The sequence below is a fragment of the Natator depressus genome, chromosome 27, assembly GCF_965152275.1.
Source record: "Natator depressus isolate rNatDep1 chromosome 27, rNatDep2.hap1, whole genome shotgun sequence".
NCBI classification, from domain to species: domain Eukaryota; kingdom Metazoa; phylum Chordata; order Testudines; family Cheloniidae; genus Natator; species Natator depressus.
In genome coordinates, this window is record NC_134260.1 from 7,624,945 (window position 1) to 7,648,612 (window position 23,668).

Below are 23,668 nucleotides of genomic sequence, written 5' to 3' on the forward strand. Positions count from 1 at the left end.
AGTGAAGTCCTCGGTGATCAGTTATATTCTACACATAGATAAGTGTTCATCCTGTTCTGTAGCATGATTTGGTCATCTATAGCAGATACCAACTAGTACCCCATCTTGTACTATATATATTAGGGTTGATCCATAAGCATTCTAGATCATTTGCTTCTGAATTGTCAGTGTCTCTGAAACAGGTAATGCCATTTTTGACAGTGCCATCCCTTTTGCCTACTTGAGCCTTCCTAAATAGGAGGGTACAGCTCCTAATTCTTTAAATAAACTGGCTAAGAGTCCCCTCTACTGGGCTGATAGAGAACTGCTAATCACATTTGCAGATGGTCCCTCTTTCACCTATTGAGCAGCTCTGGTATTTGTGATATTGGCCAACATCATTGCTGATAGGTGCCATCAGAGCGGAGCTTGGCCCCATGTGGAACCAGCAGAGAAGGGGGCAGGTGTCCTAATGGCTCCCTGGGGAAGGAGGCAGCCCCCAGTGTATCTCTAAGAGTGGGTTGGTGTGGGGGTGATTCTCTTTTGCTTCAGAGGAGTGTCTGGTGCCTTTTGGTAGGAATGAGGCCAGGCTACACCCATCCTGCCACACTGGACACTGCCCTGCAATTGGATTCTTAGCTATCGATCATTGCCCTATGTGGTCCTACTGCCAGTATTCAGTCAGTTTTATATCCATTTTATCTAGGTCTCCTTCACTTTGGGTTTAGGCCTAGGGATGGCACAGACTGCAGAACTATTGATAATCGGCTCTAGAGGTGAAGGGAATCCGCACCTACCTGGCTTGTGTAAAGGAAAATCATGCCTCTGCTAGAATTTTTTGAGCATCTCAAAAAAGTAGCGGATAAAAGAGAACAGGTTCACATATTTTTGGATTTTCAAAAGAATTTCAGAGTCTTTCACATAAAGTTGTTAAGGAAACACAGTCAGGAGGTGGGTGGTAAAGGAGTGCCATTACCTAAGACTGAAACCACATTAGGAATAAATGGTCTGTTTTTATCATGGCAAAAAATTAGCTATAAGGTTGCCAACTCTTGGGGTGGTTCTCGAAGTCCCAACTCTTGGAGTCATGTGGGAATTGTAGTCTTCGTTTATTGTATTTTTTTTTTTAAATGAAGTGTTTCTGGCCTTCCTGGTGGTTCAGAAAATGTGAATTCTAAGAGCTCAACAACAAACATAGCAAAAAAAGCTGAGTTTGTCTCCAGATTTTTTAAGCTAACCTGACTTTTTTAAGGCAGGCGCCTGACACTCCTGTAACAGTGAGGTGCCCTAGGTCTAGCATTTAATGATCTAGCAAATGCAGATGACCAAGAATTTATAGAGGTTAGCTAAAGAATCTAACCCAAGTAGGTGCATGGGCTGCAGAAGGGCCGCTGAAGCACGAGGATGACTGCAGCCAAGTAGTGGATACTGGAGGGAACTATCTGAACTCCTCTTTGCCCCATTACTTCAATTACATTTAAATAAACAGCCCTGCCCATCATCGTTCCCTGGGCACACCCACAATGCAGGGCAAGGTACAGGCTCCCACTCACCCAGCCCCAGCTGTAACCTCAGCAGCTGGCTCTGCAACCTAAGCAAATAGACTCTGGGGGGCGGGTCCCAGCACCTAGACAGACATCCATCAAGGTGATTGGCAGGTTTAGGGGTGGGGCTGAGCTGATACCGCCCCGTGTCGAGAGAGGGGCGGGGCCATACGTCTGATTGACGGGGGGCGGTGCAGCCGTTCTTCCCCTGTGATTGGCATGGAAGGGGGTCGACCTCCGTGATTGGGAAGGAGGGGCGGGCGGGCTCGCCGCCTCTGATTGGCAGGCGGCAACGTCGGGTGGGTGGCTCGGCCCGTGTGATTGGCAGACAAGCGACGGGCCAGCCTCTGTGATTGGCAGGCGGCGGCGCCGGCGGCGGGTGCGTGCGGGCGCGCGCGGCGGCCGCTGAGCGGTTTGTTTTGCTGACGGTCCGTGCGCCCCGCGGAGGCGGTGAAGGGGAGAGACCGGGCCCCCCCGCCCCATCCCGGTCCCGCCGCGGGGAGGAGCCGGAGAGGGGCCGCTGCAAGGAGACGTTGGCGGCAGTGGCCCGGGCCTGGGAATGCGGCGGCGGCGGCTCTGAGCCCTCCCCCCCGGATCCCGGCCGCCATGGAGCCGCGGCCGTGACAGCCTGGGGCCGGAGACAGCGCGCCGGAGAGCAGCCAAGCCCCTCGCCCCGCCTGGGCGCGGGCCCGGCCGCCGCCGAGATGGGTAGGGGTCCGGCTGGGGGGGGCGAGTCTGAGGCGGGACTGTCGCTCCGGTGGGGGGGAGGGGCTGGTTGTGGCCGTTGGCGGGGGGGGGAGTGTGACGGGGGGAACTGCGCGCGCCCGGGCCCCACTGTGAGGGGGACATGGGACGGCATCTGGGGCCGCCCGGTCTGTGGGGTTCGGCTGCCTTTTGGTCTCCCCAGTCGGGGCCCAGCTCAGAGCCCTCCCCCCCGCCCCCGGTCCACGTGCCTGCCCCCGGGATTGCAGGCTGGACTCCCCCCACTCTCCTGCCACTGGGGTGCCACCCGCACCCCGGGGTGCGGCAACGGCTGGGGCTCGCCCGGGCCAGGGGCGCCGGCCGTGCTTTACCCTGCGGTGTGCCTAGGGGGGTCCTAGCAGGGGTTGCCCCACGCGCCTTGGGGAGACTCGCCTCTTTCCTCGCATGAGCCCCTGACACTAAGGCCTCTGGTGGGCTGCTGGGCACAGCCTGGGCTAAAGCCCTGTCCGCCCTGGTGTGCAGAGCCCCCCTAGGGAGGTGTTGACTCCAGATCAGTTCAGGGCATAAGTGCTGTGCTGAATCCAACAATGAGGGCAGAGACGAAAAACTCTGCCAGGGTTAGTTATGTAGTAACTTTCTCCACCCCCACTAGGTAGTTGTCTTACACCCTTAAATGTGAGGTTGTGTCCCTTATAATCTTTTTTTTCTTGTCTGCTGTAACAGTGGATGTTATCGTTAGAGACTTCTAGGAATAATCTTTCTTTGTCTTGTGGCAGCGAGTTCCATTGGTTAATTAGGAGTTGTGTGAAAAAGTATTCCCTGTGCTCATTTTAATATTTTGTGACTTTCAGTTTCATTCTTGTATTATGAGAACGTAAATACCAGCACCCCTGGTATTATGTTGTATTATACCTTTGTCACATGCCCTTTTTACCTCACCCTGGAACTAAATCCTGCTTGAAAACCATTCTTGAACATGGCTGGAACTAACATAGTTTCTTGCTCCAGTGTCAGGGGGGCTCATATTTTGAAGAACTTATGGTGGTTCTGTTATTGCCTGATGGTATGTGACAATTAGTGATATTTGAGGAATGTAAACATTTTGTAAATTTTTTTAAAACCAATATTGATTTTTGATTAATAATGTAAAATACTTTTACTATAAGTTTGATCAGGAGCTTGGAGGGTATTTCAGTAAAATTTTAAAAATATAGGGCAACATTTTCTAACTCTGATGTTTAAAGTTAGACACTTTTGGAAGGTAAATGAGCATCCACAGTTCCTCTGACTTTGACTGAAATTGTGAAGTTTAGCACCTCTAAGATTCAGGCCACGTATTTTGAAATATGGATGTAGATGCTTCACTGTAGCAACCCAAATGTGAAAATTTTGGCCATAGCACTATTTGTGACTTGGAATTCTATCAAAATCTTCAGTCTCCAGTATGAAGCTTCCGTTCGATCCTCATTTGTTTTACTAAATTCAGACAATAGCATTTTTAGACAAGTTATGGAGCTGAAGAGCTGTTATAAGTTGCCACCACAGGCTGTCATAATTCAATCTGAACTATTGGAGTTAATGTTTTTGGAAGACATGAACTGTAGAGGGAAGTGCCTTGCAAGGTTTTCTGAGTTTACCTGGTTTCTTGTTTAGTCCAAAATTCAGTCTATTGTAAACCAAGAGAAAAGTTTAATTTATGTAAAATAGAGCTTACACTTGGCCATATTTGTATGCTGGCAAAGTAAGTACTGTTATTAACCTAACTGCAGAGTTGTGTAGTTGCACTGTTTTGGGAGTTGAAACTTTGATTTTTTTTCTGAAGTTATCTGGTTTGCTAAAACTCTGCTTTTGTTGTTTAGTCTCCTGCATATAATGTTAAACATAACATAGTCTCTTATGTTAAAATATAAATCCATGTAGCATTGCTAACAATGCTTAAAACAAATATATATAATTTGGTTTAATTGTAAATTCAGATGTTGATGCATTAAGCTTCATGACTAGGTCATGCTTAAAAATACAGGCAGAATAGTCTGGTGGTTGCTCTGTAGCAACAGACCTGAAGGTCTTTAAACACACAATACTTGAGAAAATGAAAGTCTACCTTCCACTAAAATGCTTACTAATCACAATCATATAGCTAATATTTGTGTGTGCGCTCATGAATTGCAAAATGAAAAGGGGTGATTTCACTGGCTGTTAAACTAATGAATGCCATCCTGCTTTGTACAATTGCTCTTAAATTAATCATTGTATAGCCATGATTATTTAGAGGTCTTTGAAGATAGAAAATTAGATTGGATAGTTTATTTAGATAATGGAGGGAATTTTCAACCTGATAGACCTCAGGAGACAATGACCCAGTTTTGGATAGATGTTTGGATAGTCTAGGTTATACCGTATTATTCTTTACATTGTTTCATTTAGCTTTCTACTTTTCTTCATAAATTACCCTAAAAATCTTAGTTAATATACTGAGTAGTTAAAGGGATATTAGTGTTGCAATTTGAGGTAACTCCATTAACAGTGCTGAAGTGCATTAAAGTTGATTCTTTTGCACTTTATAGGAGGTTACCACTAAATTTAATTTCTGTACAGGGCTTTTCAGCAGTGTGGGAGAAGCTGATACTGCTTTTGTTAAAGAGAAACATGTGCATATATTTGAGAAGCAGTGGGGAGAGCTGTGTTGAGATTGAAGGGCTTGTGCTAGACCTAGACTGAAATACTCATTGCAGGCCCAGCTGCAGTTGAGTCTTTCCCTCAATCTGCTTTTTTCCTGCCTGTGTCATTTCCTTCCCTTGGCTCACACACTTACCCGTAAGCAGAGCTTTTAGGCTTTGCTGCATTGACAGCCACTGTTGCATTATGGGGGAGGGGGAAGGAATAAGTCTGCCATTTACAACCAGTTTTCAATTCTTAACCGTTTTGTTAGAATTTAAAATAGGGAGTCCCAGTTTTTTCTATGCCTTGCAGTCACATAGAGGAGCTCTGGCTTTTGACATTTGTAAGGCAAGTGAGTTGCAAATTTTGAAGACCCTGGCAACTGTGAAGACATAAGCCTCTGATAGTGAGATTGATGAATTACCGTAGAACTTCTCTAATGCTGTGCTGTACCATTAGTAGCATTACAGTAGTGCCCAGAGGTCTGAATCGGGGGACTGCGGCCTTTATGCTACATGCTGTACAGACATGTTGTAAAAACAGACCCTGAACATGTAGTGAAATTTTGTATCATTAATACTTTACTTCTACAAAATACCCTAGGGTACACTGACCCATGTGCACTGAAGGACTGCAAATTACACTTGTTCAATGAAAAAAAGCTTTAGGCTGTATTTTGGTATTTCTAATTTGTAAAATTCATTGATTGCCATGAGTTCAGTCATTGGATCAAACTAACCAGGTGCCTCTGTGTTAAAAAGTGTGCTTCTTTCTTACAAATAAACAGCAGACACTACTCTGTCACCATCCCTCCTGTTCTCATACCATGCAAACTTGTTTATAGGGGTTTACAGGCTTCCTGTTTTTAACCAACGTGCAGATGCTTCTATGCTTTGTTTGTTGAACTTTGTGATTTTGTCTTAAACTATTTCCATCCCTGCCGTAACAAATTCGCTGACTTGGTTTATTATGCAGGTCTGAGTGAATTTTAACTGAAATAAATGCTTTACACAAGGAATAACTTTCCTTGTAAGTAGTAATTCCCCTTTATCAATGTTATAACATCCTGGAGTGTAGTTTTTAAAACATGAAAAGCATTTCCTGGACAACATCTTTCCCGTACAAAGCAGAACTGTGTTTCCCAGACCTGCTGGAGACCTAGCAAAACAGGGTGTCTCAGTGCTCTTCCAAAGTTGCTTAGATTTCATTTGTATTAACTTCTGCATTGTGCCATAAAACTGATAGTGCTGCAAATATTACTTTTTTTTTAAAGCTGAGGCTGTAAAATCTTGATCATAAAGTACCTGTTGACCTATATACAAGAAACAGTCTTTCAAATTTGTATTTCCATTGCCATACAGACCTTAACTGAAGCCCCACTTTGATATAAAATGAGTTAAAATCCAAATATTTAAAATTCAGTTTGCTGTAAAAATGGAGATTGATGTGAAAAATGAAGATCAGACGCCACCAATATGAACTTAAAAAAACAAAAACAGTCTATCGTGTATTATAGCACTAGGGAGCATTCAGCCAACCAAATTGCCTACTTGGCTGAACGTTTTCAGCAGTCTCACTTATTTGACTTTGGGGTCATTATGTGTTTGTGAAGGATATCAAAATAAACAGTCTACTGTTAAAACTGCAGTACAGCATTGTATCTGAACTTGAAAGGGGCTGAGTGCTCTGGACTGGTTTCAAATTTGCAGGATTGGACTTGAATTTGTCAGAATATTGACTAGATCACATTTAACACTTTTGTTATAAAGGCAATGGACAAATCCAAGACACGAAATTTCCCTTCCCAGCCCAGTTCTCTAGGTCTCTTTAAAAAGACCACCAGGTTGGAGACCACTTGAAACATAAATCATTTATGTGGCTGTGTTTATGGGTGATACCATGATATCCACAGTCAGTGTTGGTATAACAGTATTACTATGCAGGCACGCACCGCAAACTCTGATACTAGATCTTAGCACTTGTATCCCTGTGGGCCCTAGCCACCTCTGTGCGGTTGGCTGTACTTTCAGGTAGTATCCCAGTCCCATAGGTTTTCTTGTGGTTTTACAATCACATTTTTCTAGTTTTAAGCTTTCTCCTCTTTGTTGGTGTGTGAAACACCTGCGCTAACAGGGGTAAAGTGATTGATTGTATAAGGGAAGCAGTAAAATTAACTGTACACAAAGTGCTGTCAAATGCAAAATGTAAACCCTTATTTTTCAATATGGAAGAAAGGAGATCCACTTAGGCAGCAGGAAACAGTTATGGTTTAATTTCATTACATTTGATACTTGATTCTCAACTTTAAGGGTGCATTAATTTTAAATTATTGCATAGACTGTAAGGTTTTAGTCTTAGACTATATTGAGGTACACCATGGGCTAGTCTACATGGTGGCGGCTGGAGTAATGCACTCTGGGGGGGGAGAACATAAGAGTAGCCATAGTGGGTCAGACCAGTGGTCCATCTAGCCCAGTATCCTGTCATCCTACAGTGGCTGGTGCCAGATGCTTCAGAGGGAGTAAATAGAACAGCAGCTTGAGTGATCCAACACCTGTTGTCCAGTCTGAGTTTCTGGCAGTTGGAGGTTTAGGGATACCCAGAGCATGGGATTTTGTCCCTGACTACCTTGGTTAATAACCATTGATAGTCTTATCCTCCATGAACTTATCTAATTCTCTTTGAACCCAGTTATACTTTTGGCCTTCACAACATCCCCTGGCAATGAGGTCTACATGTTGACTGCCTTGTGTCAAGTACTTCCTTTAGTTTGTTTTAAACCTGCTGCTGCCTATTATTTTCATTGGTTGACCTCTAGATCTCATATTATATGAAGGGGTAAACTCTTCCCTGTTCACTTTCTCTATACCATTCATGATTTTATAGACCTCTATTATAACTCCCCCTTAGTCGTCTCTTCTAAGATGAACAGTCCCAGTCTCTTTAATCTGTCCTCCATACCCCCTAATCATTTTTGTTGCCCCCTCTATACTTTTTCCAATTCTAATATATCTTGTTTGGGATGGGGCCATCAGAACTGCACACACTATTCAAGGTGTGGGTGTACCATGAATTTATATAGTGGCATTATGATATTTTCTGTCTTAGCTATTTCTTTCCTAGGGGTTCCTAACATTGGCTTAACTGTTCTTGCTGAAGTCTGTAGAAGCTTTACCAGTAACATGAATTGGAGCAGAGTTAGGTCAATGCTGAGTGTTGTTGGAAATCCCAGGGCAGGAACTGTGTGACCCTGATTGGGGCTTTTGGATGCTGCTTTGTTACAAATACATAAATTTCCCTCTTTTGCTTTGGACTCATAATGGTTTACATTAAATTTTGGAAAAGTCTGATATATTCACTCCACATACACCTCCTTTGGGCATAATAATCTAACTTGTTCATTTTGTTATTAGTAAGTCAATTAGTGACCCGTCTTTTTATAAGAAGTAACCTAAATTCAGGAATAAATATTTGTGATCAAGTGTGTAACGTGAAATGAGGAATAAATGTGCGCCCTTGCTTCATCAAATAAGTTGTTGGGTTTTTTTACAAATGTATATACATGAGAAACATCTATACTGTAATGTTCAGAAATGTCTCATGTTCCCATTGATTCTAAGACTTTGTTAGGCTTGTACTTATGTAAATCAATATCCTAGAGCAACAAGCAGCATCCAGAGTGGGGTTTAAAAAAAAAACAAAACCTGACTTTCTTTAACTGGGTTTTTTATTTTTAATTCTGGTTTTGTTAAAGTTGTTAAAAAATTAGCCCCAGAGAGCTGTAAATTTTAATTTAACCACGTTATAAACTGATAGCTCTAAGTACTTTGGGAAGGAGGGGAAATTGCATATCAAGGTCTGCATATCTAGGTAACTAACTCAGGTTTATGACAGATCTTAAAATAGTACAGCCTAAAATTAGATAGAAAAGCTTGATAACCTTGTCTGTTATGTTAAAAGAAAAGGAGTACTTGTGGCACCTTAAAGACTAACCAATGTATTTAGTATTTCTTATAACACTGCCAAACGTGAAACCTACATGAGTAGGTTTCTCTTCATCCAACTCTCTCTCCCGCTATCCCCTCCCCAATTTTCTGCAAGGCTCCATAGAGGACAACACATTCTTTTCAGTTTGTTCAAAGTAGACTTTATATTTGGCTCAGATCTTATAATGAGGTTACACTCCTATTAGAGGAGATTTAACTGGATACAGTGTCTAAAGAAACAAACACTATAGAGTTTTGATAAGCTATACATACAACAGTCCAAGAATATAGTATGTACACATGTGCCAATGACAGGATTGTGTAACTGATAACATCCGATGCTTTGTTGCTCAGAATACATAGTACTTCAGAAATGAAGTCAATAAGCCAGTAACTAGTTTGAGCAAAAGTTCACATGCCATATACAACTCTTTCTCTACAATATTTAGTTGATATTGAAAGCAAGGGACTAATTTCAGTGAATGATTTGGCATAGACTAAGCAGGTGTCTAGCTAACTCCTGCAGTACCTCCTTGTATTCCAGTTCTATGCTTTCCACACAGCTCTGCCATTTCACCTCAGTCCTAAATTCAGACAGGCTCTGGAAGACTACATTTTATTGGTTACATGAGAACTTTTAACCCAAAAGGTCAATTTTTTTTCCTGACAGTTGTAATTAAGTGAAAATGGAATATAGCGTATATAGTTTAGCAGCCTCACTGTTTGCTTGACTGTACCTGGGTGGAGGGTGTTATGGTTTATAAACACATCATAACTTTTTTTTATGCTCATCTATGCTACAAATATGACCGAGTTAGGTGATTGGTTGCAAACACCAGAGTTAAAATTTGTGGCATCAGCAATGACTATATCCATGTAATTGGATTAAAGCCTGGGACAATCCCAGGTTTTCACCTTGTTTAAGGGAAATAGTAAGGTCTTGTGCACACCATAAATTTAAACCAAGTTGTAACTAGGATAAGGACACCCAGGACCTTTGATTCAGTTGTGTTTGTGGTTAAGCTGGGAATTGCATTAATCAACACTTCCACAGTTATAGCAAAGCATGAGGCCACTTGAGTACTGTCATATAGTTAGCAGGCAGCATGGATGACGGAAAATTTGCTGAGGTGAGATCTGAGACTGAAGTCAGCAGGCAGAGCCAATATATTGTTTTGTTAGTGAAAAAAGGCAATGCAAGTCTTGCCACTCACTTCCACTTGAAAGCAGGGCCCCTGGTAGTTGTGACAGGCAACATTGAAGAGCCCAGTTTATTCATAAGATGCCTAATAAAATGCCAGAGTTATTTATGTTGTTGCTACATTTCTTGCTCTACCTGCTCAGCTTTGGAAATAGATGCCACTGATTTCTGATGAAGAAAAGGAGTACTTGCGGCACCTTAGAGACTAACAAATTTATTTGAGCATAAGCTTTCGTGAGCTACAGCTCACTTCATCGGATGCATTTCTCATGGTTAGCTCTTCAGGGCAGAGACCATACCTGCCTCGTTTGTGTGGCACCTAGCACAATGAACCCCAATCCTGATTAGAGCCTCCTTGTACTACTCTAGTATAAATATAATTAGTTGCTGGCATCCCAGTCATGGGTTCCTACCATGTTCCTGAAGATGTTGACCTGCAGCTGCTATCTCTGCTCTGCAAGCAGTCAGTGCTCTTCTCACTGCTGTCCTGTTCTGACTTCCATCCTGAAGGTGTTTTAGCTTCCTTAGGAGACCACCTTTGTTCGCAAAAGGAAAAGCAGTACTTGTGGCACCTTAGAGACTAACAAATTTATTAGAGCATAAGCTTTCGAGAGCTACAGCTCACTTCTTTGGATGCATCCGATGAAGTGAGCTGTAGCTTATGCTCTAATAAATTTGTTAGTCTCTAAGGTGCCACAAGTACTGCTTTTCCTTTTGCGAATACAGACTAACATGGCTGCTACTCTGACACCTTTGTTCTGTGAACCTTGTTTTGGGGATATAGGGAGATGTGCCCTTGACAATCAGCATAAATGTTTGAGACCTACTAGTAATTCAGAATAATTGGTTGGCTGGTTCCTTTCTTGCTGTTGTGCAGGGCTATCTCCATCATCAAGCAGTGAAGGCTCTCTGGGGTAGCAGAATGTAAGGTTGGAAGGGGACAGATGCTTGCTAGTTTTCCTGGGCAACAAAACACCTACAGCTGATTCTTCTAAGTGACCTAAATCACTCTTTAGCAAATTTTGCTGGGTGAACTGGACATGGTCCTGGGAGGCAGGAACTCCCATATTCTAATTCTAGCTCTGACCGGACTTGCTTCATGACATTAGACAACTCTCTACCCTTCCATTTACCTGCCTCTGAAATTAGGCTAATGCATGTCTACTTCATACAGGTGTCAGGGGGGTTAGTGGTTGTGAATGAAGATGTACTCTGTGCACTTGGAAAAAAAATCTGGTCTCTCAGCCAGAGGAACACTAGTTTGAATTCCTGAAAGTTCCCCAACTGATACTCACCAAAATAACTTCCCTCTTGTCAATTGCAGATGAGGAGGAGGAGGAGGCATTGAACTCCATCATGAAGGACTTGGTTGCGCTCCAAATGGGCCGGCGTCACAGGCTGCCTGGCTTTGATACCATGAAGAATAAAGACACTGCTCATTCCAACAAACAGGTAAAGGATTGTTTAATGGAGATTGACAATTATGACCTGACACAAGGGATTAGACTAGAGTGGAAGTAGGTCCATTTTCTTCAACTGCAATAGGGCACCAGTATTTTATGCAAGTCCTGGCATTGCAGGGGGATGTGCCTACTTCATGGGCTTTATACTCTCCTAATTTGGATTAGGTCATTGGTTTAGGTTCACTTTGGGTTTTTATTCCTTCTATTGGACTAAAGCAGGCAATGTTTTGATGATTGGTCAGAGTAGCTCCATGATCTGCCTCCCCTAGGTGTATGTGGAAAGACATTATCTGGGTAGATTGGCTGAAAATTCTACCGAGTAGCTTTCTTGTTTTAGCTTGCACCGTCCACCTTTTATTTCTTTTTTTATAAACCAACATTAATAATTTTTCTTTCAAGAAAAAACATAATGCCAGCAGTCCAGCCCTCCTGAGCAACCCTACAATAACAAACCAGTGTGCCTGTGCAGTAGAAGAAAAAAAAATTCCGGTAAGAAAACTGACTTCCATTTCAGTATTAGCAATTATAAATTAAGAGCATGTTCATGCTCAGTGACCTTTACAGAGCTCATTTAAGCAGGTATGGGAGGGTGGTGAAGTTTTTTTTTTTCCTATTGCCTTTGTCTTGTAGCTGTAGAATGTACCGTCCCCAGGGGAGTGCTGGAAGTCCCATTAGTTGAATCATTTAAAAACTAATCTAGACAAAGCTCTGGAGATTTTGTAGGGAAGAATCCTGCACTGGCGGCTTAGCAGAAGGAGAGGAGGACAAGATAACCAAATAGGTCTTATCTGTCTCTGATAAGGTTGAATTCACTAGTCTTGAAGAACAAATTAACCTAGAAATTCCACCTGTATGGTGTGCTATTTGGGTGAACCCCATTTCAGTGCAAACTCCACAATACCCCCCAGGCTTTTAATGTGCAAATATTTGTCCAGCACTTTCAGAGAATTAATTCAAGTCACCTGGGCTTAATGACAAATGGTCAAATGGCTTTAGTGGAGTGGACCTGGTTTAAGCTTTGAGGCTGTTACTTATATCTAGTTAAGTTCCTTCCTGCCCCTGACCTCTCAATATTGGATGTATTGCCTCACTAATGTGGGGAAGGTCAAAAGAGTTCAACACTCATTATAGCTAAGTGTGGTTGACCCTGATGAAATATATAATCAGATGTGGTTTACTACAATTAGAGATGAACAATGCTAGTGAGCCTCCCCAATTAGCATTGAACTCTGTTGTCCTGCTGGTGTGGGATCAGAGTTCAACACCTATTTACCAAAATGTAGTCAACACCCATTATTTCTTAGGCAGACACAGTCAGACTGGCTGTCATACTTGGGTCTCTGATACTTGGCAAATTCATTGGTCTGTTTTTCATGTAATTGTATTTCCCAAGCAAGGGATGCTCAGTGAGTAAGGGTTAGTTCGTGGTCATTTCTGCTATGGAGGCCAAAGATCAAATCCTGGCTTATTCAGGAAGTGGGAATGAACATGGTGTGGTTTCTTGACCTACACCTGATTTGTCCATCATACAAAACCTTCACCCCATTGTGCACAATTAGTGCTCTGCTCAGAAGAGGTTTAGGATTGGGGATGTAAGTCTCAAGACTGTTTGTGAAGTGTCTTAATGAACTGTGCCTCTCTCAAGCTAGTGCTTAGTCCAGTGGCATTCAGCTTTTTGTCTGAGCCTCCCTTATGATAGATGGAGTGACCCTTCCCAGAATCCCATTGTGCTTTGCCATATCACAGTGGTGACCATGTCCGTCTCTTCCTTTTTCCACTCCTTTGTCTCCGTTCTGTCTCCCTGTGCATATTATCCTATTTTTGTTTTGTCTTTTCATTTCCCCCCCTCCCCATTCGCTCACTCATCACAATGTTACATGCAGCATAGGATAGGGGAGTCTATAGGAAGCTCTTTGTTGTGAGAGCATAGATGGTGTGAGCCAGTGAGTTGCTTCCTGAGCCTGTAGTCCTGTTCCCCTGTGGAATAGTCACTAGAACAGGGAGGATGGATTTCAAGAAACTAGCCAGTGCTTCGCCCATAGCAGTGTATTTTTTGCAGAGAGTCAGACTAGATTTGGGGTCATGCTGCTTCACTCAACCTTGTGACTCTCCTCTGCTTGTAGCACACACCTCCCTCCCACAATTTAATCTAGTATCTCTGTGGAGGCCCACAGGGTGAAGAAACATTGGCTTTGTTCATTGCCCGTATGAGCAGTAGATACAAGTTTCTTAACTAAGCTACTGTCCAAGCTATGTGTATTTCACAGTGAATGTTGTCTTGAGTGATAAGTCTATGGGTTTTCTGCCTGCGTATCCAGAAATCTACTGCTCTTTTAGGGTCATATTGCCAAGGATAGTAGGTAATTACCAGGAATCCAGCTCCCTTTTCCAGTATTTCCTGTACTGTCACTGATTGTCCATGGATCTGTAGTTCCTAAGTTTAGCTTCTAACAGACTTTCAGCGCCATATAGTTCTACTGAAACATAAATAAATTCTGAGATCTTCATCCCAACCTTAATGAGGAGTCAAGTGTGTCTGGAGAAGTCTTAAGTCACCCACAGTGCTCAGGAAGGTATTGAAGGGATAATACTGACATGCTGAGAAAGGATTAGTTCAGCCTGTGTGTCTGAGGAACATTTAAAAGGGAAGCCAGTAAAGCAATCCAATTCTTAAATGCCCTTTAGAGGTGTTCTTTACTTTCATGCACTTTTGTGCAGCATTACTGTTGACTGTCTATACAGCTACCATCCTTTCACCCCAGGGAGGCTACATTTCAGTAACCAGCATAAAATTTTCCCCGCTCCGGGTTATTAGTGGGGATCAAACCCTAGGACATTTAGCTCTCAAACGCCTATCCTTTAGAGCAGGGGTTCTCAAACGGTGGGTTGGGACCCCATTTTAATGGGGTCACCAAGGCTGGTGTTGGCACTGCCCCCAGCAAGTCTGAAGCCCAAGCCACACTGCCCAAGGCTGAGGTTACATGCCCGCCCTCTTTTTGTTGTCATTCTATTGTTACCCCAATGTCTTAGCTGTGTACTGGATTCTTATTTGTTATCCCTCTGTACATTATGCCATTAAAAGACTTTTATAAAATACATATTATGTATTCTTACCCAGTCAGCTGGAAAACATCTTTAATAACTCATCATTCCTTCACAGTTTCTGCCCTCCTTTTCCTTGATTAGACAGCTGAACTGGAGTAAATACACAAAGTTCCCCTTTTGATGACCCTGTACATAAAATTCATCCTTCCCAGCCATGGGTTGGTCTACTTACCATTGGATGGCACTGCCTCCTGGCAGCCCTGGGGATTAGATCAGTCAGGCCTACACTCCTTCCAGTGGTTACACCCAGTCAGTTTCTCCTCTGTAGCCACTTTCAGGAGCCACAGCTGTCCTCTTCATGACTCCACCCTTTGGCCAGGTCACTATTGTGATTTCCCCTTCCCGGGCGGGGGGGGGAGTGCGTCAAGGTTCCTGCTCTCTAACAGTCTCAAGCAGTCTTCTGCTTCACTGCCTCACAGTGCCACTCCCGCAATGGCTGGCAGGTGAACCTGGGCCCACCCTCTACTCTGGGTTCCAGGTAAGGGGTCTTCTACACAGCAGCCAAGGTCTGTTCCCTGCACCTTGCTGCTTTTCCCTGAGCTGCTTCCATCTCTCCTATATCCTTCCCTACTCCTCTGGATTTGCCAGTCTCTTCACTTCCTTCTCCAGAGAGTAACTTTAGGCAACTTCTCTCCGCAACCTTCAAACACTCGTCCCTGTTCCCAAGGAGTGACTATAGCCTTTCCTAGCCACCCTCTCTACTTCCAGTTTCCTCTGTCTTGTAAAAGCCCCACCTGTCCCTTCCAGGTGAGCTTCTCTCTAATTAGTTGCCTCCAGCATAAAGCTCCCTGGTTTGCAGTCTAATTAGCTGATTGGGCCCACCTGGCCTAATTCAGCTCCTGTAGGGCCAGTGTCGGGAGCACACCCCTTGCACTCCTCCCATGCCTGAGCAGACTTTAGGAAAGTTATATGTAAATTACTTTGGCTGCAGATCATTGTTCCTCTGGTCAGGAAGCCCATTTGTCATGAACAGTTATGCACCTACAGGACTTCTGCAAGAATACTGTGTACTGGCAGTGAATGTATGGGTCCCTTTGAACTGCCTTCTTGACCACTGGGTCTGCCAGATATTTCCTCTACCTTAAAGAGCATTTCCTACCCACTTTTTTTTTCAGTTCCTAGATATGATTGCCTATTGTCTTTAAGGCTTTCACAGCTGGCTTCATCCACTCTAATCACTTAGGGTCGTGCAGGAGAAATTATAATACCTTATGAGAGCAGATTTCTTTTCCTTTTTAGTTTTTATCTTTGTGATCTAAATTGGAACTTGAACTTTGTTCTCTAGTGGTTAAATGTGCTGTACTTTCACTCCCTGTGCTGGCTAGCATCCTCTGAGTTTACAGCTTAGTGCACAGGTACCACATTGGTGGGCACTTTAATAAAACCTTGGATAACATGAATGGGAAACCTTCTACACTGTTGCATCCGATGAAGTGAGCTATAGCTCACGAAAGCTTATGCTCAAATAAATTTGTTAGTCTCTAAGGTGCCACAAGTACTCCTTTCCTTCTACACTTTAAATGATGACATACTTGTATTATGAAAGTATTGGTTGTGACTTCATCATAGAGGCTATGTTTATCTTAAAGCAGGGATTTCATGTCTATTTACAAATAAAATGGCAAATCCTCCCTCATCTTATAGTATTTACTGTGACCTCCTACATCTGTCGCTGCTCTTTAAAAGTTCCATGGCCACATGCTAGCTCCATGCATCATCAGTGGGTAACTAGACGAAATGAGCACACTCTTCCCTTCTGGTGCATGGGGCCATCTCTCTGTTCCTTCACTCCCCACAGTCCCCACCCTTTCACATCCTTTGTCACCATCTCATGCTCTCTTTGCATGTGGCTGCTTCCCCACACTTCCCTTAGCTCCTGTTGGTGCTCAAGTCCCCTGTCATCCCCCCTCTGTGCTCTCCCCACATACCTGCTCATATTACACCTATGAAGTCCTCCTCTTATCTGCCCAGTCTTCCTGTGAGTGTTGATAGAAGAGGAAAAAATAGAATACGTATATCCTGATAACTATGCCAGTCACATATCAGTTTTGTGTCCTAGAAGTTTACTTGGCAAATTTGCCTATATATTTAAAAAAGAAAACCAAGCTACTATGTCAACTGAAAATTAAGAGTCAGATATGTTCCTGACTACTTTGTGTTGCTGTGGTGATACAAAACAGCATCAAATCCATCTTAACTGGCTTGTATGCATCAGATATACATCTCATTTTACATAAGCCATCAGATAGTAAGTTTGAGATGTTACAAGATTAATGCTGCTTATAAATTCCTAGTCTGCAGGTGGTAATACTGGGAGAAAAATACTAGTTGAAGAATGCTTCTGCTTGGGTGGAATGAGTTGGGAGGAAGGGGCCAACAAAAATAGTGCTTCAATGACCACACCTGTTGTGGGGCAGAATAGACGGACAGTCTGGTGGTTTCTGATGAATGCTGCCAGAAGCAAGGCTTCATAATTTGACATCAAATAGGTGAGAACTTATGGTATAAGAAACGGCCTGAGTACTGGAAAATTAGGGCTTTTTCTGGGACTAAAGTGGGGAGAGGGTTGAAAATCATAACATATTAAACACGAGTGAGAACAGAGAACAAATTCATATTTTGTCACACAGATCCTCATTGTACACATTGTTATAACTTATGAAATAAGCCAAAGAATTTGATGATGGACTAATCTTCTGTTTCGTCTCTTGGGCAGATTGATGTAAGGATAAAGTTTGAACATAATGGGGAAAGACGGTAAGTTTTTACCTTCAGTGTTCTCATATATAGTGTGTCTGATAAAGTACGCTAGTCAGACTAAATGGATGTGGACTTCACAGGAATTCCACATGGTGCATGCTGTTATGACTCTGATCTTACATGGGTTTCTGTCTAAAATGTCTTACTCTGACCTAAAGAGAATGCTTTACCCAGGGTGGGGCAAAGGGTGGTTCCTGCTGGGATTCTTGAGTTCTCCCTTTCTCTCCTCAGTGCTCCTCCAACCCCCTATTTTTTTTCCACTTTCACTTCCTTGAGGTCCTCTTTTTGCAGCCACAGTCCTAGTACCTTCTGGTTCTGTCAGTAGCGTTTATCTTGCTCAGAGGGGCTCCTTTGGAAGAAGGTATGGATATCCTCTCTGCCCCTCAACACACAGTTGTAACTCGGGAAGCTTAAATTAGAAATCACTAGGTTGATTAGTGGTTGCCTGGGAAAACCAGAGTCAGGATACAGTGTTGCAAGTGTCCCATGTTTTGGAAGAGCAGCTGTAATACACTTGCAGTGCCTCTGTTTCGGCATCATTGGCTGGGAAAACGGACCCATGGATGCACAATATTGGCAAATCCTACGGTAGATGACATGGGTGAAAACCAAGTTCCAGTTGCCCCAGTGGAACTTGTCTGTGTATATTCTAGATTCACCCTCTCCTAGTTTGTTTTGGTCATAATTGGAAAACATGTTTAGAGATTAATTCAATCTGTGAACCTGTATTAAAAACTTGTTAATAAAATCTTAAGGCGAATGCCTCACTGGGGTGCTGCTGGGCATCCCTGTGTTTGGGACTGACAAGCCGGGTTGTACAGTGGCTCAGCTTGAAAAATGGAGAGGAACTCTCCTCTCCTAGGCTCTGATTCAATAAGGTACTTAAGTACATGCACAGTCCCACTGAAGCCAATAGGATTACTTATGCCCTTAGTTACACATGTTTTGAAGTACCTTACTGAATTGGGCCCGTGTGATGTGTTGTGATTTATATAACCACTGTTAAAGAAAATGGAGATTGCATGCATCACCCCTGACTGAAACCCCCAACGCTCTTATTTTGCTGAAGTGGCTTGCCTTTGGAAATAATAAAGAAGCAAAGGAATTCCACATAAGTGACTTTCTTCAGTCATGGTCTTGCAACCTTTATTCGTGTAAGTAGGTTGGTTTCATTAACTTTAGTGGGATCTTTGAGTCAGTAAGGATGACTTAAGTAAAGGTTGCAGGACTGAGTTCTTTGTATGTAGCAGTATTTTGGAGGAGAACTCTCAAACCTCCTTAATCAGGATTCTGATTAAGAAAGTTAGGTTTCATGGGGATGTCATTACTCACATATTTGGACCCTTTTGCTTTCTCTAGAAAAATCATTCTTATGATGTCAAGTTAAAAGTTATTGCATTATAGTAAAAACTAAAAACTTAATTTGATGTATCCTTTAAATATATATTTGAACCTCTTTTTAACAATTGGCTAGCTGTTTAGAGTAGTTTCAGGTTTCATACCTGCCTGGAGTTTCCCTGCCGAATTTTATGGCTGTGCAGTTATTTTTCTATTTTTAACTTTTTTTTTTTTTCTCTTCCCTGTTGCTGCATGAAAGACTCTTACAAAAAGAAACTGACTATTCAGGGCAAACAGTGAAATTGTCTATACACAAAGTACTGTCCATTGCACAAAAGAAACTTAAAATAGAGATTTTTTTCTCTATTCTTTTAGTTCTAGTCAATTTACATATTATAGTAACAAGAAAAAAATAAGTCATTCTAGCCTGAAGTGACTTCCAGTTGGCAGTCTCTATTTTTTCATTTGTTTGTGTTACTACTTGTTTTACTTAGCTCCGGATAGTGAAACTAGCTTGGTCAGTTTCATTTTTTCCAGTGCTTCACTTTCTGATGTCCATTATCACTGCACAGCAGTTTGTGAGTGGTAGACACCACAGGGGAAAGACTCTTTACTGACAAGTTTTCATTAACTTTTATTCTAATGCTGGATTTTGCAAGACTTACAAAACCCCAGAATTAATACTTTAAGGCATTTCCATGTGTACAGTATAACTTCCAGCAATTAAAACTTAGTGAAGTCCTGTAGTTCCTACTTTCTTGGGGCACAAGAATGTTTTGTTGGGATAAATTACGTTGTACACAGACAACTTAAGCATTTTAAAATGTGTCTGATTCCATAGAGAGAGAGAGGAGTGTTATTGCAGTTTAAGAACATTGTGCTAACATTTTTAAGATGTTGATAAATCTTGAAATTTTCAGTTTTGCTCTCCTAGGAGTACAGGAGAGACAATACTGTTGCCCCTTTTCAATCCAAGCAGCTAGTCAAAGTTCAGGGCCCTGGGGATGTTCCTGCTGGAAGTAGAAACTGATAGTCTAGTTTCAGAGTAGTAGCCGTGTTAGTCTGTATCCGCAAAAAGAAAAGGAGGACTTGTGGCACCTTAGAGACTCACAAATTTATTTGAGCATAAGCTTTCGTGAGCTGTAGCTCACGAAAGCTTATGCTCAAATAAATTTGTGAGTCTCTAAGGTGCTACAAGTCCTCCTTTTCTTTTTGCGGATAGTCTAGTGTTTTTCTTTGGAGCAATCTTGTTTATTTACAAGAAGTGTGCAAAGTCCTGTGTCTCTGAACACAGGAGGAATCAAATAGTAAGAAACAGCTTCTTTTGTTCACAGGACCAAGAGCACTCTTTTAGCTTGCACCTGTGACCCAAAAACCTCTTCTCAGGTTTCATCCAGGGTCAGCCACCATGCTCCTTCCGGCTGTCTGTCTTCCTATCTGACGTCAGTTTCTGTGTTCCTCCCACACCCCTACCCAAAACAGTACACAGCCAAAAGCCTCTGGGTGTTGTCTTACATTTGGCTTATGCTTACAATTATGTTAATTGAAGGGTAAATTAAACCTACCAATCTCAGTGGGGGTTTAATGTAACTCAGAATAAGATTTCACCCAATTGATAACACTACATCTAATTCCTTGACAATACACACAGTGGAGAAGATGGCAGGGAAGAGTCAACAATTTCATAAACTTTTTTTTTAAGCCATTGGATCATACCACTCTCAAAATTCACTGTATGCCTGAATTCCTGCAGACAACACACTAATCTTTTTGGTACACCAAGAGAAAATCCAAAAGTAGTCATAGTCATGATCTACTGCATTCCTAATAGAGAGCTGACATGAGTTGACTTCAAGTGTCACGCAGGAATGCTGTGGAGTACAACAGAGCCACTGTCCGACATGCCACAATATTTTGCGATATACATTGTTGTGACAAGGTAACTTCGGAAGTGGAACCTCATCAACAGTGCTATTGTCTTTCACATCTCCTTCCCAAGCGCTTGTATTTAAGGTGGCACAGAGCTCAGGGAAGCAGAAAGTGGTTTTTTTAAGTAACATTGAAATGAAAAGCTTGATTGTGTGTTAGTCTAATTATGCAGTTACGCTTGCCCTAATTCCCCATTCCCGAAGTGGCATGCAGTTACAGACAGAAGGCTTGCGCTGAGAATGTAAGTGTGTGTGTTTCGTTTCAGAGAAGCTGCCAGATCTAACCACAAATATTTAAGGTGGTCAGGCAGGAATGGACTCCTGAAACCCTGAACTCCATGATTTTGTGTTAGTTTAAAAACTGTGCACTCCTCTAATAGAGCTGTTTTCGGGTGCCACAAATCTTGTGTGTTTTTCGTGCCGTGTGTGTAGAATAGAAGCCTTTATAAGGGGCTTCACTGCAGCTGGGAGCCAAGTTACATTTGGCCAGTGCCAAAGTACTATAATTTCATGGATTGGTTTCTTGGTAATATGCAGAAAATGTTATTGTGGGCTGCCTTTTTTAACAAGGGCTATTTCTAAATAGCTAAACGTTGTAGGTCTAGTAGCAAGGGGCTGAGGAAGCAGACTGAAGTTAGGAATTATTAAAACAAAACCTCTATATACTTAAAGGGTATCTAGTGGTGGTGAAATCTGCTGGATTGATAGTGTTGGAGACCAGTATCACAGGGCGAGTAAGCACAAGCAGTGAAAACTGGAGCTTCCCAAGCAACATGTCTGCCCTCATCTGAAGGGTATTGCCTCTAGGGATAGGACAGGAGCTCAGTGGCCTATTCAGTACTTTCCCTTGAAGGCTGACAGCAGGGTTGCCAATTAGTGCTAATAGTTGTGGTGGTTGTGATGTGGACTTCCATCCTCTAGGAGCTACACTAACTTGCTTCATGTAACAGCAGGAAGCTGAGCAGCCATCAGATTTGTATTAGACTAACTCTCAGAATGTGCTGGGTGCTGTCCAGACACATACAAGAGTCCCTGCACCTAAGAGCAAACCATCTAAACAAAGAGTGGGGGGAAGGGGTACAACATGTAAGCTAAGGGCATGTGTTTAGTTCTATGTTTGTTTATGGAGGAGGACCCTAGTGGGTTTCGGGTAGTGGTTCTCAATCTGTGGCCCGTAGGCCACTTGTGACCCATCAAGAGGGTTGATCAGCTGACCTTCTCAGGGCCATACAGATGGTATTGGATGTGGCCCACTATGGTAAATAGGTTGAGAACCACTGGTTTGGGGAAACAGTGTGGAGAGTGATGGGTGGAAGGAAAGGGAATAGAAAAGCTGGAGAGGAGTCTGGTGGGAGGCCCAGAGGCAGGGGCAAACATACAGCCTGGCCCATGTGGAATGGAGAGGGCAGGCTGCTGGGGACCCAGCATCCCTGGTGGATCCTCTGTGGACTGGTTGGGTAGAGAGAAGGGCTGGTTAATTTGTACTCTTGCCAGTTGAACTCTCCACTTCCTTCCCCACCGCAGGTATGTCTTTATACCTTCTTGTGCTGAATGACTCCTAAGTTATGTCTGGGAAACGCATTTGCCTCATCTGTCCTGACATTGCATTAAAATGGGTTGATGTTCTGTTGACACATGAATGTCCTGAGAATGCCAGCGAAGGAGTTAAATGTTTTAAGGGAGTTGAGAGAGCCATTCTTTAGGCCTTCACTTGATGTGCACAGTTGCTTAGTGTTGATGTAAATAGAGCTAGAGTCCTGATGTAGCACAGAGCTTCACAACACTGATCCTTCCACTGGATAGAGGAAAAATAGTCCCTTAATGTAGTTTGTTGGGATATGACTTGCTGAGTACTTGACAACTTTCAACAGCAAGAACATTCCAACAAAAGAAACACTTTTATAGATCAGCACTGAGGTTACCTGTTACCTTGCTGCCTGAAACCTTTCTAGTTCCTATTCAAAGCAAATGAAACAATAATAATACTCAACAAGGAAAGCTGTATTGCAGTCCTTGGAAGCACGACTATGCCACAGGGTCATGCACGGTCCCCCACAAGTAGCCACACCATTGACTGTTTTGGATTGCTTCTGGCTGTTTACGTAGTTTTGGGTTTTAAAATTCCTTTTCAAATGAGACGGAGGGCGAAATGGCTGAATGTTGTAACTAGGATCTTGGTATGGCAAGAGGGTTGTATTCAGGAAAAACTAAGCAGATTAATATATATTCTTGTCATTTGTGTAGGTTACTGACAGGCTAAAGCTAGTTTGGTACTCGACTCCTAATATCCATGTTGATAGAGCTGTCCAGAGGCACGTTACCTATAGGCACACAAGGAAAGTGTTGGTGGTGCTCCTTTTAAATGTTTATTATTTATATTGGCTCTTGGGAGATTTGAGAGGATGTTTTCAGTGCGTGGAGTATGAGTCTGTCATATATTTTACAGTATTTTATTTGGAACATAGGAGTATAAAACTTCCCATGCCAGTTCAGAGGTAACTGAACAAAATCCCACCATGTACCTGGCCAGTTGTGTAATATTTGACACAGTGAAATTAGGGGTGTCCTTCCTGTCCAGTGTGGTTGGCCACCTTTAAACTTTGAAGTATCTGGCTTGTTTAGCACAAAACTGAAAACGTTTTGTTCTTTCTATACAGCTCCTAGCATAATGGCTTCCTGGTTCATGATGAGGGCTCCTAGGCACTACAACAATACAAATAATAACAGTCAACATTGTCCAGCCTCAGTTAAATCCAGCTATATTCATTGACAAAAACTTGGAGTATTGCAAGTGTTTGAGTAGCAGCAGCAAAGACTGCACAGCAGTTGCTGGTGCTGCAATTCAAGATCTTGGGACTTGGATGCTCTGGATGGCCAAAGCAGGGTGAAAAGCAATTTCTGTGAATCTGGGTTTTTCACTTGAATCAAGTGTGCTTGTGCCCTTCTCTGTTAGAGGCAAGAAAACACTTCCAGGGAACAAGCTTACTTGTGGGAATGTTTG

At 42.7% G+C, this 23,668-nt stretch overlaps 1 protein-coding gene across 1 annotated transcript in view; it reads left to right on the forward strand.

Moving 5' to 3' along the window:
• Positions 1 to 1,950: 1,950 nt before the first annotated feature.
• MAP3K3 (mitogen-activated protein kinase kinase kinase 3) overlaps positions 1,951 to 23,668 on the forward strand; it is a 49,832-nt gene continuing 28,114 nt past the window's right edge. The window contains exons 1-4 of the mRNA XM_074940435.1: positions 1,951 to 2,231; positions 11,398 to 11,525; positions 11,936 to 12,025; positions 17,358 to 17,398. Of these exons, the coding sequence (XP_074796536.1) occupies positions 2,228 to 2,231; positions 11,398 to 11,525; positions 11,936 to 12,025; positions 17,358 to 17,398 (263 nt within the window). The 5' untranslated portion in view covers positions 1,951 to 2,227. The remainder of the gene's footprint in view (positions 2,232 to 11,397; positions 11,526 to 11,935; positions 12,026 to 17,357; positions 17,399 to 23,668) is intronic.